Source organism: Dipteris shenzhenensis, chromosome 10 (genome assembly GCF_047967505.1).
Source record: "Dipteris shenzhenensis isolate YYH24624 ecotype China chromosome 10, Dip_SZ_1.0, whole genome shotgun sequence".
Lineage (NCBI taxonomy): Eukaryota > Viridiplantae > Streptophyta > Polypodiopsida > Gleicheniales > Dipteridaceae > Dipteris > Dipteris shenzhenensis.
The window spans coordinates 30,697,755-30,715,018 of record NC_141605.1 but is presented as its reverse complement, the minus strand read 5'-3'; the positions used below and the strand labels follow the sequence as shown (position 1 = coordinate 30,715,018).

The following is a 17,264-nucleotide window of genomic DNA, read 5'->3' as shown; positions in this document are numbered from 1 at the left end:
AGATCGAAAACGTTCAACATTTCCAGAAATAACAATTTAGGAATACGAGATCAAATTTTCAACTAAAAGAATGCGACTACTAGAGTGGGATCCCCAAGGTCGACCACACTATCGTATGCTACAACCAATGTAGAATGCACAAACTTGGGAGACCAACCCTAATAATTTCCTAGTTTCAAGAAAAGCTCAACTGAAGCGGTAAAGGAGGTTTCGACTTCAGAATCACATTAGGTTCCTCCGATAGCATTTGTAGTCGAAGCTATATGTAGAAATAAACCTCAATTAGTGTTAGTAGATACAGGAAGCTTTGTGACGACTTCCTTCAAACCTTTTTCATTTGATTAAAAAATCCCTTTGTATTATTTACCCAAAAGTAATGTCACATTTGGTGATAATCAAACTAAAGAAGACACAAATTTAGGAGCTACTATGGAAATATGTTTAGTAGTTAATAAGTTCATTATTCCCGGCACTACTGTGTTACTGAGCCAAATCTTTCCTCTGAGCTTAGGATGTGACTGGCTAAGTCAACAATGTTGAGAGAGAAGAAGAAGAGATGATAGACACACCAAATAGACTCCCAAAGACTGATTCATATTGATCACTAGTTACACATATATAGGTGAGACCTAGTTCAAGTTAGGGCAAGCTATATATATAGCTCTAACACCCCCACTCAAACAAAGGTCTCTAGCTACGGATGGAAAAACCCTTGGGGAGCACAAGGAAAAAACCCGAGCTCCTATATACAAGTTTACAAGTTGATCATTTGTACAATTATTAACAAGTATGTAATGCAGATGTGCATTTATATATAAAAGGTCACCCATAGGTGTGTTAATCTTGGAAGAGAGAAGCTGCAAGAACTCCAAGTTCTAATCGTAGCACTGTGAAGCATGCCTCTCTAAGCTCTTTAGTGAGAATATCTGCAACCATCTGAGAAGTGGGACAATGTTCAATCATTATCATCCCTTTCTTCACTTCATGGCTGACATAATGGTAATGAACAACAATATGCTTGGACTTATTATGCTAAACATAGTCTTTAGCTAGACGCATGGCACTTTGATTATCACATCTAGGAGGCGTACTGGATGATGGAGGATGACCGATATCTGCAAGCAATTGTCGCAACCAAACAAATTCTCAAGCTGCTAGAGAAGCCGCTACATACTCAGATTCTGTCGTAGAAATAGCAATCCAGCGTTGCTTCTTACTTGCCCAAGAGACCAGAAACCATTGATAAAGAAGGAATTACCGCTTATAGACTGCATAGAGAAGTAAGAGCTTGCCCAATCTGCATCTGTATATCCCAAAAGGTCAAGAGACATCACAGAAGATAATTCTGTATGACGTTGATAAACTAATCCAAAATCAAAAGTGCCTTTCAAATACTTTAGAACACGTTTTGCTACAAACCAATGTTGCATTGAGAGAGCAGCCAGATATTGACTTAGAAAATTGGCAGTAAAAGGAATATCTGGTCGAGTGTTCAAACTAACAAACTGTAGGCAACAACCAAGATTGGCATAGGGTTGATGTGAAACCTCAACATCATGAGTCAATCGAGTATTTTTTACAAAGCTCACAAGACAAGGAGTGGTCGCAGAGTGAGTATTCGTCAAGCCAAACTTTTAAACTGCATCTTGAATGAATTTTGTTTATCGAAGCAGTAGAATTCCCTTGTGACCAAATCGCTAAACTTGAATATCAAGACATGAATGAATGTCACCAAGATCAACCATATCAAATGCTGAGGATAAGATTTTCTTAACATGTTGCAAGAAATCGAGATTATTGGAAACAAGTATGGTGCCATCCACATAAAGTAAAGAGCAAGAATGACAAAAAGAGCACCATCACGTTTGGCATATAAGTTAGGGTCAGAGAAACAAGAGTTGAAACCTTGAGATATTAGAAACTGATCAATTTTCATGTACCAAGAACCAGAAGCTTGTTTTAGACCATAAAGAGCACGATGAAGGTGACAAACAAGATGGTCCTGATCGGGAAGTATGAATCCTTCTAGTTGCTCCATATAAATCTCCTCTTTAAGATCTCCATTAAGAAAAGCAGTTTTCACATCCATTTGATAAATCTCCAAATCAAATTGAGTAGCAAAAGCCAAGAGTACCCGAATACTTGTGCTACGAACAACAGGTGAAAAAGTATCATGATAATCAACTCCTACAATTTGTGAGTATCCTTTCGTAACCAGACGAGCTTTAAACTTGTCAAAAGAACCATCAGCTTTGGTTTTGATTTACTGTGAGCATACAATAGCAACACCTTTGTAGCTCTGATACCATGTTGAGAGGGAAGAAGAAGAGATGATAGACACACCAAATAGACTCCCAAATACTGATTCATATTGATCACTAGTTACACATGTATAGGTGAGACCTAGTTCAAGTTAGGGCAAGCTATATATCAAACAATCCGTAGTAATTGATTTCAAAAAGCAAACTCTATGGCTTCTCGATTCTATGGAAGTTCTGTGGCTTTACTCTAAGATCACACAATCTCACACTTTATGCTCGATGGTATGAAGCAAGCCCAAGTTAAGCAAATTCTTTCAAAATTTCAAGATGCTTTTGCAAGAATTGTCCCAACGGTTACAATAGCATCAATCTATCACGAGATCCCAACAATGAATTGAAAACCCATCACCAGGACACAGTGCAGAAGATTAGTCAAAGAGATTCAAGTTCTGAGAGAACATGTTAACACGCTGAAAAATAAAATCACTGAGCATTCCAAGAGCCCGTGGGCGTGTGAGCCACATTTGGTGAAGAAAGAAGATGACTCCTATCGGTTATGCATCAATTATAGGCCTTTAAACAAGGCTAGAACTCGAGATGAATACCCTCCTCCTCGGCTAGACCACATCTTGGATTCCCTTTCTAGTTCAAAAATATTCACGACCCTTGATCTCAAGTCAAGATATTGGCAAATCCCTATTTAAGAAGAAGATAGGTCCAAAACAGCTTTTCGAACACCATTTGGCCTCTATCAGTTCAATGTGATGACTTTCGGGTTGAATAACACTCTAGATACTTCCCAACAACTGATCAATTTCATTCTGCAAGATTTGATCGTAGAAGGCGAAGTCCTTGTTTACCTGGATGATCTTTTAATCCATATTACAACTTGGGAAGATCAAAAAATCGTTCTAGAGAAAGACATGCGATTATTTCAACAATAGAATCTTAAGTTAAATCTAGCAAAATGCAAATGGACACAAGACAAACTCAAGTATTTGGAATTCATTATTTCAAGTGAAGGAATCAGACCTGATCCAGATAAAGTAAAGGCATTAAGAAAATTCCCTGCTCTAAAATCTATGACTAATAATTTATCTTAGCCGTTCTCTATCACCTCAAGAGAAATGATATGTAGCAACTAAATTACAATGTTTAGCTATTGGTGTGGCCAGCCACCAATCTTTATCCTTATGTGCATGGTACCTGTTTTGAAGTGCAAATTGATCACGATGCACTAACAAGCTTAATGAAAAAGAAAAGGTTTACAGGACGCGTCTTGCTTGATGGGTACTTTTACTTCCAGATTACGAGTTCAAAATTTCATACACACCTGACAAATGGAATCAAGTGACTGATGCACTCTCACGATCGCAAATTGCAAACGCTCAAGAAGTTTCCACAAGGCCCGTCGCGTAGAGGACTCCATTACCTCATCATTAAGAAGTTTTTTAAGTGTCTACCTTGGAGGAATTAAAACAATTATAGGTAAATGACCCAAAAGTATGTACAACACATCAAAAGCAAAATTATGTCGTGCTCACCTCCTCTGTATTTTTCAATCATAGAAGAATTGTTATACTACCACAAATCTCCATTCCAACCAAGGCTTTTTGTACCGGCATTTGCAGATAATAAATATACATGCATTCCATGATGGCACCTTCAAAGGGCATCTAGATCAATTTCAGAGAAACCTAAGGACAAGGATTTACAACGGTATTAAAACGTTAGTTTTAAAATGTTGTATTAAAATATTTTGAATGTTTTTAAATTAACCCTGGGGCATTTTAAAACGATCTAGTAGTGAATTTTAATCGAGACCAGCTCCGCACTCTTACTGTTCACTAACACCTCACTAACACCACACTTTTATTATTCACATAATCGAGATTCCTAGAATTCTATGGAGTCTTGGAAAAGACAAGAAGCATAAGAAAGATGATAAACAAAGCTACAAAGAAATTTGTAAGTTTTGTTAGTCCTTGCAAGTTCAAAATAGGATCTGGTGCCGGTGGTGGGCTTGCTTTTGCCAGTTGGAATGCACTCGCACTTAGATACTAATTGGATAATTAGCATTTACATACTATTAGGTAAAGATTAGTTAGTTGCATGTGACATTGTGCGTGGCTTTGAAAAAATAGAAGATTTTGATTTTTTACATGAAGTATTTAAGTTTGTTAGTTGCATGGCTTGGGATTTTAGTTTAATTACATAATTTAAGATTTCAATCTAGTTGCATGAAATATTGTAGAAAATAGCTAGCTTAGGAAAAATGGAATAGTAGGCATAACAAGATGCATGAAATGATTTACTTTTAGAAAAGCTTATGTTTATGTTTACATTTTTCTTAATTTTAGAATATGTCACTACAAGGTACAGACCATTTTCCAACGAAAATACCGACGTCTTTTACACTATTTTTTTTTTTAACGAGCGCAAAGATCAGTTTTTGTCTCTATTAATGTCAAAAAACATGCATCGCTATAAGCGTCCGTATATAACAACGCTGGTAAAGATCGATATATACCGACACTGATAAAGTACCGATATATACCGAACCTTAACAAAACTTTTTAAAAAACTTAGTAGGACAAAACAAGGCTTTCTATGGTCCCATTTTGCCTCACTAATGTTTTTTTTTTTGCATTACAAAAGAATGTTTACAAGCAAACATGCGAGATAAAACTCTCAAACCTTGTTTATTACAAAATTTTCCTTGTGAAAAGGATGATACAAAATCGCTCAAACGATCAGACATACAAAAGCATATAGATGCCGAAGTATATACAACCTTGTTTGTTACAAAATTTTTCTTTCAAAAAGGGTGATACCAAATAGCTCAAACGAGCCAACAGACAAAAGCATATACATGCCAAAGTATATACAAAGTACTACTAATACTACTACTACTACTACTACTACTACAGCTCATCCGAATCATCAGAGTCGTCGTTGTCATCGTCCTAACCCTCGTGACCTCTGCCTAATCCCTGATCCTCGTCGAAGCCGTCTAAGTAAAATCCCTCGAAACCTGCCTTCTCGTCATCACCGCTCACCTCGACTAATGGGACGTTAATAGGCTGCAAGAAGTAAAACTAACACATCATACATATTCTTGATACACTGACGAGTCAGTGATGGTTGTCTAAACCAATTTGGTGATTGTCTGTGAATGAGTTTTGGAATAGTTTAATTGTTTAACTTAATTTCTAAGCTAGGCTGGCTTAGACTTAATGTGATTATCCTAAACTAATCTAGTGGTTGGAACATCATGCAATATATCATGCTATTAGTTTAGGTCAAACACCCGTTATGAAGGATTACCAAAAAGCGAGCGAGGAAAAGCAAGAAAAAGCTAACAGGCTTAAAAAAACAACCAAAACAAAAAAAAATAGATTGACAAATCCCCTACTTAAATAGCAAAAAAATCTAAATTCTTTAAAATTCCATGAGAGGGTTGGTCCTATGTCATTGTCAAGGCATCATTAGTAAGGACACACCCTATCTTTGCTCATTTTGTCTCACTTGCTTTTTGATAATCCTCCTTTATCTCTCCATCAACATAAGTGAGATCACCAATGAAACCTTTCACACAGGTCAAAAGTTTCCTAAGACTCCTTAAATGGAATATTCTACATTACACGCATTTGCAAATGCTTTGTCTTTGAAACTCTATTCACTCTTGGTACAAAACCCATGTTTTTTTGTTCTTGCAAAAACATCCCTTCCCAGTGACTGACTCTTACATCCCACCAATCCAAAATCTAAAGAGTAGATACATCCCTTTTTATAAATGAATTAGATTCCAAAACAAATCAAACTTTGCTTATAGAAATCAATAGTAGAAGCCAAAATAGACAACATATCGACGTGTCCCGATAATTAAACTTTCCTCTAGATCCAATACAACAAAACGGCTAAATTTTTATTAAATTCATATTTTGATGCATACAACTTTACAAAATGATGCAAAATGGCATGATAATCATCTAAAGTATGCCTTTCCATTTGATTTGATATATAACAAGACCCCATTTGAATATGTAAATCAAAAGATAGAGGATGCTAAAATTCTCAAGTTTTGGACCAAAAGAGACAGCGCATTGACGCGCTCCCTATTTTGACTTACAACATGAGAATTTAGACATCCTGAATTCTCATGTTTTAGACCAAATCAAGAAGTGTGTTAAGCCGCTCTCTCTTTTGGCCTAAAAGATGAGAATTTTAGCGTTCTATATCTTTTGATTTAAAAATTCAAATGGGATAATGTTATATATCAAATCAAATGGCAAGGCATGATACTAATCTAAATCATGCCACTTTGTACTAATTTTAAAATTTTCATGTATCAAAATATGAATTTAATGAAATTGTTACCAGTTTCTTGCACTAGATTTAGAGCAAGGCTTCCCATAATAGGAAGCACGTTATAACTATCTATATTAGCAAAAAATAAGCAAATCTTTTCTTTACAAGTTCATCTAATTAAAATGTATATAACACTTTCACCAAGTAGAGTTTCAATATTATGTTGTGATCATGTTCAATGTTGAAGTTTTTATTGAATAGGATGCACTTCATCTATATACTAGTTGTTGGTAGCCAAACCATATCTATGCCAGCTCATCTCATGTGAATAAATAACACTATCACTAATGTAGACTTGCAAGGTTATGTTATAATCATCTAGAAAATTGTGGTGATAATATAAATCTTTATTAACAATGAGTACCTACATATAGTGAGGTTATGTTTTTATCAAATGATGTACTTCAACTATATAGTAGCTCTTGATAGCCAAACCATTTCTATTAAACTTTATCTCATAAGAATATAGAACACTATCACCAATGTACACTTGCAATATTATGTTATAACCATGTTATAATCATGTTAAATGTTGAGGAAGCAATATAAATCTTTCTCAATAGTGAGTACATATACACAATGAGATTATGTACTGATAGCCCAACCATTTCTGTTTTCCTCGCTCGACTACCTCCCCATCATGTGATTGTCCCAAACCAATGCAATATATTTCACCAGCTCGGTGGTTGTCTATGAATGATTTTTGGAATACTTTTAATTATTTAATTTCTAAATTAGGCTAGCCTAGACTTAATGTGATTGTCCTAAACTAGCTCGGTGGTTGAAACTGCTATGTTTCCTAAGAGTTAAATACTATTTAAGTTTAATATCTGGACTAGCTTGAGTCATATACCAATTAATTTCTAAACCGAACTGACTTAGACTTAATGTGATTGTCTTGAATAAGCCCGGTGGTTGGAACATCATGGAAATATCACCAAGTTGACTCAAGCTAAACAAAAGTTATGTGATTGTCCTAAATAAGCATGGTTGAAACAAAAATATATTACACAAATAGAAATAATTGATGACTACCCCAATGGTTAGTTGAAATTTATGTATTTCATAGTAGTTAGATTATTTAAGTTTAATTTTTGGACTGGTTGGGGTCATACTCCAATAATCGACTTATGTGATTGTCCTAAACCAGTCCAGTGGTTGGAACATCATGCAATATATCACCAGGCGAGTTCAGGTCAATAGGAGTTATATGATTGTTGTGAACTAACATGGTTGAACAAAAAATGAACAAAAATATATTTTGCAACTAAAATAATTGATGCCCATCCCGGTGGTTGAAATTGTTGTGTTTCCTAGTAGTTAAATTAGTTTATTTTACTAGTAGTTAAAATAGTTTAGTTCAAGTTTTGGGCTAGTTTGGGTCATGCGCGAATTGTGATCATCTAAAACATGCCCGGGGTGGGATTATGTTTTCAAGAGGAATCTCAAACTCCTAGCCTTTTGCTACTTGTTGCATGTTAGAGGTGCTTACAAGCAGAGAAAAGCTAACTTGTTGCAAAGATGCTGAAATGCGTCCTGGGAGAGGTGCGGCCAAATCACAAGCACCAAGATCACCTAAACAGGCTGGAACAGCATCAAACTGAGGCAGATTCAAGCGGTGAGGGTCAAGGAGAAGGGAAGGGGGGAAAGGCAGGTGAGAAAGAGAAGGGGGGGCGGGGGCGGGGAGGAAGGGGCAATGAGGAGGGGAAGAGAGAGGGAAGGCTATGGCGAGGGAGCAGCAGCATGAGCAGGAGGAGCAGCTCACTTCATGGAACTTAACCATTCTTTCAAAAGTTATGCTCCTAAAATCACAAGAACAGAAACATGCCTGAAAACCAGCCAGCGCAGTCTCAGCAGCTGAAACAGTCTTTGCAGATACCAATCGAGCCACATTCTCTGCTTGCACAAGGTCCAACCGTCCATTCAGGAAAGCTCGAAGAGTGAACTCCCCTGCAACATAGCAATATTACAAAATTAGGAGCCTTTCCAGTGGACATATCTTCAATCAAAGCAAATATATATTTTTAAGTTGCTAAAACTACTACTTATTTGAATAGATATGGCAAAGAGCAGCAGAACAACTGCTTGAGATTGAGCATGAAGGCTCGTGCTTTCAATCTGTCTCGACTTATTAGATTCAGACGTTCACGTTGCCAACACTGGTATATATTGAGGGCAGATGGCAAACAGCAGTACAATAATAGCTTAAGATCAAGTTTATTGCTCTGTTTTGCAAGATTTATCCTTTCCTTCAATTAATAATTCATTTTCTTTTGGCTTCATATGCCTAAGCTCTCATCCCTACCATTAATATTCTTCTGGAGATTTGCATTTACCCCCTTGCCCCTTGAGAGTTAACTTACTCTGCCTAGAATTTCAGACTCAGCAAGAGATACCATATTCAAAAGCTTGTGGACTTTTTACTATCAGAGCTAGACAGGCATGATATCCATGCGCATGCATACTCAGAACACACAAGACAAAATGACGATCAGCATGCTTGCCCCAGTACAAATATCAAATTGCTAAGGTGCACTGTTTGTGTGATAGTCCTTCATAACAGATTACCAACATTTGAACAATTAATTCATATGAGAAATTCCCACCATAGCATGCGATCAATGATAATCTGACATACCAGGTTGTGCAAGTCTAGCTCCAGCCTGAAGGCAAAGTTGCAGAACCCGACGTACACATATGTCACCACCATGACACTGAAGCTCAATAACATCCTCCCTGGTGTAAGATCTTGGGGCCAGCATCGGAACAACCAGAACCTGTAGTGAAATCCCAGGTTTGACCAAGATCGAATTCTACCATGGCCACTTCCTGAGAATGTCATAGGATTGAGTGATTACCAAGCCCTATATCTAGAGGACAAACGGGTCTCGCATGCACTGAGGTTCACCATCGGGCAGATGCAGGTCTCATCCGATTAGCTCAATATCAATAAAGGGAGAGCCATAGGCACACCTAGAGAGAAGCGGATTTGCAGGCTATGCACATTGGCAGAGATGAAGACAAAGGAACACTTCCTATTCATTTTCCCCGCCTATATGACTTCCAAGGACGATACCACTGCCTCTTCCAGGAGGGCGACAAGTTCAAGCCACTCTCCCAACTGATCCAATTCATGACCAAGTCTGCATTGACTTCTATCTGATGGAGATATGATGACATAGAGAGACCTTACTGCAACAAATTAGACAACCAGAGGTGACACTGCCACAAGAGACAGGTCGAGCACAACAACACGTCACCAACTCCTATGCCTTCGAGTCAGCCCCAAATCACAATTGGGTAGAGGAGGAGGAGATAGGTTACATGAGGGCAGCATGGATGAGAAGGAAGAGATAGGTGGAGCGGTGGAGCCACCATGCACGATGCAGAGACTGACCAGAGCACGTACTATACAAGTCCAATCCATCCCTACTCTACTCGAGGGAGACCGTCCGAGCCGAGGTGTCAGTCTTGATATGGCCCACTGGATACACTGATCGCAGGACCACGCCCCCCGCTAGCAAGAGACAGCTTGACAGATGCAGATACGAGATCTATTCGCATCTCACCAAAGAGCCACCATGGCACCCGGCTAGGTTTTTGGAGCATTAGCTTTGCATGTCTGGAGTGTTCAGATTTTTAGCTTAGCTTAGCTTAGCACTCAGCAAGGGCCTTAGCAAGCCCTTTGCTTCATTCCACAATGGCTTGTATGAGGACAGGCACAGCTAATGAGAGAGTATCTAACGCATCTTGCTCGTTACATAACAAAAAATGAAGTACAACTCCATCTCGACCTCCTTTGAATGACAGCCAGCACGTCCGTTGCTCACTAGCTCTATCTATATATACAGCTATAAGCCCTGATACAAACTTGGTTCAATGTCATTTGTAAAACATGTTAGACATGAAATGTTCATGTAACGTGTGTAATGATGTCTAAATAAGATTTCCAAGTGGTACCATCTTGAATGGGACAAGGTGGCCTTCTTTCTGAAAGTTTCATCTAAAACTCCTTACGAGTTCTTGCTACAAAGGATGCTTAAAAGTTCCTGCTAATGATACACAAGAAACTAACCTTCTTACATCTACTAGCATCGGACATCTCTTGCATTCTCTTCCTTGTTAGAGTGCCCTCAGTTTACCTCAAATCTGGCGTCATAGGAGCACTGTACACTCGCTATTATCCAACTACTTTTAAGAAACAATTCTTTAGGTGACTTCCCTTTAACTTTTGGCATCAAGGGAAGGTTGCTGTTTGTATTTTCAAGGAGTGTGTGAAGGTAACTACCATGTGTGGTGTCCATTGTGTGCAGAGTGAACAATAGTCAATGGGAACAACCATGCAAGTAGAATGCATGGGTGGTGATCAAATTAGACTGGTCAGCTCCAGCCATAAAGGGCAACTCCCCAATTTCCTATGTCCATCTTTTTTTTCACTTATAAACAATTGATTTCTAGGACCATACAAACTCCTTTTGTGACTTCTCTAGCAACTGCCCTAGCAAAAGCAAAAAGCCAGCCTACTTAATTAGTTTTATAATTCAATTTGACAAGATGAGATAATAAAGTAGACTGCCCAGCTCTGTCTGTGGGTCTATGACTGCAGTATGAAACGGGGCCTGTAGCCTATATCAAAATTTAGCTGACAATTATTGTAAATGCAGAAACTCAGTCTTTGGCGCAAAGGATCTTGATATGTTTTTGTCCTGGTCACGGCCTAAAGGCTTTTAATTGTTCTAAAATTTAATGTGCTTCAAGAGAAATGCAACATATGGGCTGACAGAGTTACCTCATCAACCAAGCTACCTGAAGAATCAACAAGCGTGCCATACTCCACCAAATGACTCCGTGGATTCCAAAATGGGCTGGATCTGCCATATTTTGACCACCTTGCTGGGACAAAGATACTTTTGGTACTGGTGATTGCCGAAGGGCCTGACATTCTAATGATGCCAACGGCTCCATTCTGGCCACCCATAGGAGTCACAATAGCAGCAATTGTCACCACTTGTGGTAGGCAGGTTAACTTTATTGTTCTCTGTTGACCTTCCCAGATCTTCAAAGCTTGTCCTTGAATCTTCAAAAGAGAGAGAAATTTCCACTGCAAATTGAAACCCAAGGGATTCTATCAAAAAAATCCTTGATAAAAGTAAATTCTGCCTGTATATTCACCCCTAGTTGCTTAATGATGCCTAAGACTTTGACCTCATTGCATTATCATATCTTGTCCTCCTCAAATGGAGATACTCTTTACGTCACTAAAGCATAACACATCCAACGCTGCATGCAAGGTGAAACATAGATCATTCACTTTGATAAAAATCAAAGAACATATTTTGAACTGCCCACCTTGCTTTTTGCAAAAGTATAAAAGGAGGGAGGAGAGAGGAGATCTGCTGCTAAACTCTTACTAAAAAAGTGCACGCAGTGTATAATTAAAATAATCCAATCTCATATTTTAAGTAATTATAGCCCTTTAGCGAAAGGAATAAAGCTAGCCACCTGAAAAACACATCCAAGCTAAAGAAACTCAAAAGGGTCCAAAAGAGGTCCTCTGCATCTGCCACCCATGGGTAACCCTTGTTTTCCTGCTTGATTCTCATACCATCTCAGCTTCCGTGTGAAACATTAAACCCTACCTTGTCCCTAAGTTAAAACTGAATTTCAATTCTTCTACACACCCACAAAGAGGAACATCGCCACAACAATGTCTCAATAAGAGTTTACAGAAGGAAAACGCGTACAGGCTTGCATTACATGTCCATACACATTATTCTTGGCAAAGCATTTACAATCTTGTTATCTCTACTCCCTATTTAAAAATCACGAAATTAAGTTTGAAAAGCAGCTGCCCATTCGAAATTATTCTCCAGCACCAACATGATATCCTGATAACTGTGGTACATATAGTAGGGATCCAAGGAGGAGTCTATTGCTAAAAAATTCAAATGTCTGATGTTAGGCACTTGTGTCTAGAGGAAGAGAAAGTTCAGTCAACGCAGTTTCATAGATTCTGTTATGACCACTAGTGTCTACAAGAAGAGAAAGTCCAGTCAGCAAACTCAGTTTTATAGAGTAAGGTACAAGAGCCCCATAAAGCTCCTCCCTAGCCTAGTCCCAAGGCCACAAGACTGGGTTTCTTGCTTTTGCAGTATTTATATTTGTGTGGTAACCAGTTTTCTGAGAATAGCATGAGTTGGCACGACACCGTACCTCATTAACCACGGCCAACCTAGCTCAGTACTATCTTTGATTTCTCTAATTCCTACTTGATCAATTAGGTTGAGTGTGTCCTCAAAATTCCAACCAGAGAAAATGATGCCATTTGGAAAGCAAGAAGCCAAACGATGAGTGCAGATACGCGTTGCGCTCTACAGACCTTATATAGGACAGTTCACTCAAGGAAACTACATAGCTGCTAATGAGGGCCTATGGATAAATTATCCCAAAGTACCTATAAGATGCTTCAAAGAGAGGACGTTGATTTTTTTAATGCCTAAATTGCCACCGTGCATCAAACAATTGGAGCTATCATTGAAGTACCGCATTATGTGCATGTACAAGCCTAAAAGAGAAATTTCCAGTCAAAGAAAAACAAAACTTTTTAAAGGCTTGAGAAAGAAAGAAAGAAAGAAAGTCTATTGAAGTCTACTAAAGACCGATGGGTCTATGAGACTGATAGAAAACCTAATACAATGAGCAAAAGGGTGGAGCTACTAAGCAAGCATCCTAACCCATGCTAGAAAACTGTGTAGACATAGTCAATGCCATCATCATACATATCACCATAGTCATCATCATCATAACAGATGTAATCTGATCCGATACCATACAATACAATGCATCACACACATGGCATGAAACGTCAAGGTATGCCCGGTGACGGGCTAGGTAGTGTAGGCAAGTCTCTGTGATCTGATGAGGCGCTGTCTATGTCGGACTGCCTCATGAATGAAAGCGGCAAGTCGCCTCTGATCTGGGTATGAGAGAAGTCTAGAAAGGCCCTTGAATCCGTCTCTGAAAAGGTTTAAATCTTAGACCCTTAGATCTAGAAATTCAAACACAAGCCTTGATGTGACCTATGAACATTTAAAAAATCAATATCTATCTATGAGTCTAGAGGTCAACTCCCCACCTGTGGGCCCCCAAATGAGGACATGGGAGATTGTAACCTATAGTAGGATTTCGGGACCAGAGAGAGGCCACATGGGCAGATCCAACGCTAACAGGTGTGCAAATTTGAGTGCTCAGTGAACAAGAAGTCTGCCACATAGGCAATGTATAAAGCTACTGCCTGCAGAAGGCAGTCAAGCAGTACATCAATTGTACGATGACAGAACAAGAGGTAAACAGTCATTCAAAGGCTAATGAAGGTCGGCAGCAGCAGGTATAGATGGCTGGAGCAAGCACACGGTACAACATGTGGAGCAACAGGTCTATGGCTGCTTGAATAGCCCCAATACAGAGTCGCTAGACTGCAGGAATGGTCAGCAGCATGCAGACAACAGTCGGTTCAATATAGGAAGTCAACTGCACAATGAGCTGCGGAACACATAAAACAAAAGGGATCAACGAGAAGGCCATGTCATTACAAAGTTTGAACCTTTACGCCATAGCCTCATTTTATATCGCTCTTTCCCTCCTTGGTAATATATAAATATAAATGTATAAAGTGTGTGTGTGTGTGTGTGTGTGTGGAGGATTTTGAGAGCAACTATGGTGGTTTGCAGCCCTCTCTAGGGTTCGTTTGCAGCTTTGCTTCATCTCCACAGCCCTTTCAGACCCGTGGTGACCTGTACTGACCCTTCTCTACAGGCACAACTGCAAATGTCTCCTCCTTGCTACTTCGTCGGGCTGTTTTGAGCCTCCTGCAACCTGCTCTTGCGTTGCCTGCTGCTCGTGTGGGGTTTAGATGGCTACATGATGTCACAACCAGCCTATTTGCTGCTGGACCCTCCATCCTACAGTCCAGGGTTTCGTGCTGTTACCTCGATTCCTGCGCAGCCAGTTTTGACCCCTCCTTGCTGTCGCGATTCTCTGTCCAGCGAAATTTTGAGCTCTTTCAGCATCCCTTTGGCTTTTGTCACCATCTTTCCTTTGCTTTTCACCTGCTCACTGAGTATGGGGGCGTTGCTGCATGGGTGTGTCCAGTGAGCTTTGTTTGCTTGCTATTTTTGGGTTTATTGCCCTTTTTCCCCCTTCTTCCATCTTATAAATCCTTGTCCTTTTCTTTTGTTGGCTATAAAAGCCCTTCTCTTCCTTTGACTGCTGTATTTCTCCTATAAATCTCTGTACTTCCCTTACATACTCTCTCGAGTTGTTCTCCATTGCACGAGATGGCAACTACGAAGACTTATATAAGGCCTTTGGTCAGGATGACCCTGTTCATGTGTTAGATATCAATGCTCCACTCTCGTGTAACTACGCGGGAACCAGCTAACTCTACTTGTAAGCCCTCCATATGAGGAGAAGGCATTTGAGTAGCTTGGTTATCCGGTAGGTCCTGGTTTTGGACACCAGATGAGGGCCATGTGTGGCCTGATGGCTGGACGGCTTCAGATAGAGTTGGCAGACCGCCAACTAGGCTACATGCAAGTGCGAGAAGGCATCCCTTGACTGACCGCACTGAGGGTAGACGGAGCATTTCCCGGGGCAGCCCACTCTCGGGTTGCGGGGCCCGTTTGGAGCCTCAAATGATCCCGGATGGCTCTGGGTCGAACAGAGACCGTAGGATAGTTGCTCTATTTTGCGCACCGGTTCTATCGTATGGTCGGTGGCCTAAGAGCAAGCCCGTGAAGCCCATTTCATCACTGGCTACAGCAACCCTGATTCCTTAGCATCCAGCCTCCATCTTCTACTGTTTCCAGCACGCCATCGAAGCTTCTTTCACAGGAGCGCACGGTTGGGAGGCAGTGCCATCTATTGTATCAGTTCTACAGTAATCAAATTTTTGATTCTCCATACTATCTTGTTTTCTCTCTTGCATACGAGATCCTGTTATCTCTTGAGCACAGACGTTGTATTATTTTCTTACATGGTATCAGAGCCCGGACTCTAGCAAGAAGATTTGGTAGTGTGTTTCTGTTTGCGAGCAGATTGTGAGAGATGGCCCAGCCCACAAGACTGCGAATCCCACCATTCGGCGAAAGCGAAAAGTTGGACAGCTCTAACTATCCACTCTGGAAGTTCAAGATGAAGACCATCCTAAGCGCATATGAGCTTTGGGACACTACTACTCGGGTGGACATGAGGCCGGTTGCGAGACCGGATACAACCAATGCAGGACAACAGATAGTACCAATTGCGGATGAGATTCTTGCGTGGACAAGAAGAAATGCAGATGCGCTATGTTCTATTGTCTGCAGTGTTAGTGATTCCGTCATGGCGTTAATTCAACATGTCACCACAGCGGAGGAGGCATGGACGGTCTTGAAAAATCAGTATGAGACCACGAATCAAACGCGGATTCAGAATTTGGAGACTCAACTCGCGAACGAGAAGTTGTCTGAGTCTGAAGCGGCAGAGAAGTTCATCACCAGGGTAAAAAATCTGCGCAATCAGATGACTGCGATTGGCATCACCATCACCAGCGAGAATCTAGCACGAAGGTGCATACGGATTCTCCCACCAAAGTACGACGGTCTTGTTACGGCACTGAATACGCAGAACAGAAATCCGCCCCTCAACTTTGAGGATTTCAACACGATGCTTCGGGAGGAGGAGATGCGTCAAAAGACAAGGACTGGAGAAGATTCAGCTTTCTGGACCGGATCAAAGAAAGGTAAGGGTAAGGACTCTGGTAACCCATCTTCTTCTGATGATAAAAAGAGAAAGAAGAAGATCAAGTGCTTCTATTGCAACAAGGCAGGGCACAAGCAGAATGAGTGCCGAAAGAAGATTGCACATGAGAAGAACGAAGTAAAGAAAGAGTCCAGCAACAGCGCACAAGCAGCACCAATAGAGCTGTTCGTAGCAATTGAGGAGATCTGCATGGAGGCAATTCATGTACCTGCGGATGAACCTTGGATCATTGACAGTGGTGCATCGCGCCACATGGCCAATCAAAAGGATTGGTATACCGCTCTACAGCCGGTAGAAAATGACGTCCTGGTAGCAGTCGGCAATGATGCAAAATGTCCACCAAAAGGAAAAGGTACGATGGAGTTGTAAAACAGTTGTCCGATGTTCTTTATGTGCCAGATATCAAGAGGAACTTGTTGTCCGTTTCTGCGATCACGGATCGGGACCTCAAAGTTCAATTCGATAAGAATGGTGCACAGATCCTGGATCTTCAAGGAAAGGTCGTTGGTAAAGATACACAGCGCAACAACATTTACGAACTCTCAGCTTTCAATGCTCGAGCCGATGTGAAGAACACTAAGCTGTGGCATGAGAGGTTTGGTCATCTAAACCTTAGTTCTTTGAAGGAGATGCATAAAAGTGGAATGATTGCAGACCTACCAGAAATTTCAGATCTACCCGATGTATGTGAAGCTTGCATGATGGACAAGCAGCATCGGCAGCCTTTTCCTAAAGAGGCCAGCAAGGCAAAGGCTCCTCTAGAGCTCGTTCGCACGGACCTCTGCGGAAAGATGGAGACGGAAGCTTTGGGTGGTTCCTACTACTTCATGA

General features: G+C 40.3%; 1 protein-coding gene across 1 annotated transcript; it reads right to left on the bottom strand.

Moving 5' to 3' along the window:
• Positions 1-5,227: 5,227 nt before the first annotated feature.
• Positions 5,228-14,792, bottom strand: LOC147897684 (uncharacterized). Its single transcript, XM_087380091.1, has 6 exons — positions 14,621-14,792; positions 11,422-11,733; positions 9,271-9,409; positions 8,461-8,582; positions 8,125-8,232; positions 5,228-5,344 (listed from the first exon to the last, which is right to left on the bottom strand). The coding sequence occupies exons 1-6, from the start codon at positions 14,720-14,722 to the stop codon at positions 5,228-5,230; spliced, it is 900 nt and encodes a 299-aa protein (XP_087236217.1). The 5' UTR covers positions 14,723-14,792.
• Positions 14,793-17,264: the final 2,472 nt, after the last annotated feature.

What these genes read in the sequence shown, in the direction of transcription:
- LOC147897684 (XM_087380091.1), bottom strand. Translation starts at nt 14,722, where the DNA reads ATGGTGACAAAAGCCAAAGGGATGCTGAAAGAGCTCAAAATTTCGCTG. An exon ending in AGCTAGACTTGCACAACCTG is followed by an intron (nt 8,583 to 9,270) that starts GTATGTCAGATT and finishes GCTATGTTGCAG; the next exon opens with GGGAGTTCACTCTTCGAGCT. An exon ending in AAGTTAGCTTTTCTCTGCTT is followed by an intron (nt 5,345 to 8,124) that starts GTAAGCACCTCT and finishes TACTTCTTGCAG; the next exon opens with CCTATTAACGTCCCATTAGT.